The 267-nt window shown below is 61.8% G+C and overlaps 1 protein-coding gene across 1 annotated transcript in view; it reads right to left on the minus strand.

Annotated features, from left to right (window-relative positions):
• Positions 1–219, minus strand: part of LOC104501241 (chromosome unknown open reading frame, human C19orf45) — a gene marked incomplete at both ends in the record, with an annotated part of 5,190 nt that extends 4,971 nt beyond the window's left edge. The window contains one exon of the mRNA XM_010145022.1: positions 127–219. Coding sequence (XP_010143324.1) covers positions 127–219 — 93 coding nt within the window. The remainder of the gene's footprint in view (positions 1–126) is intronic.
• Between the last annotated feature and the right edge of the window lie 48 nt (positions 220–267).

Here is a 267-nt window from a genome sequence, read left to right on the forward strand (position 1 = left end):
AAGCTCTGTCTGTCCATCCCCCTGGTTTTCGCTTGTGTATATCCCACCCCTTTGAGGGCAGAATTCAACAGGGGGACGTGCTGCCCTTACACTGTCCCTTGGTCCTCCCCCAGAGCAGGCTGTTACCTTCTCGCTTGGCTCTGCCGCTGGGCTCCATTCGCCCTGGAACTGTGCCTGGTAAGAAGTGTCGTAGCGGGCCTGTCCGTCCCCCGTGACAGCGGGGACACGTCCTGCCGAACAGCCGGAGGGGGAGAGGAGCCGTGTCAG

This window comes from Buceros rhinoceros, unplaced genomic scaffold (assembly GCF_000710305.1).
Source record: "Buceros rhinoceros silvestris isolate BGI_N320 unplaced genomic scaffold, ASM71030v1 scaffold20850, whole genome shotgun sequence".
NCBI classification, from domain to species: domain Eukaryota; kingdom Metazoa; phylum Chordata; class Aves; order Bucerotiformes; family Bucerotidae; genus Buceros; species Buceros rhinoceros.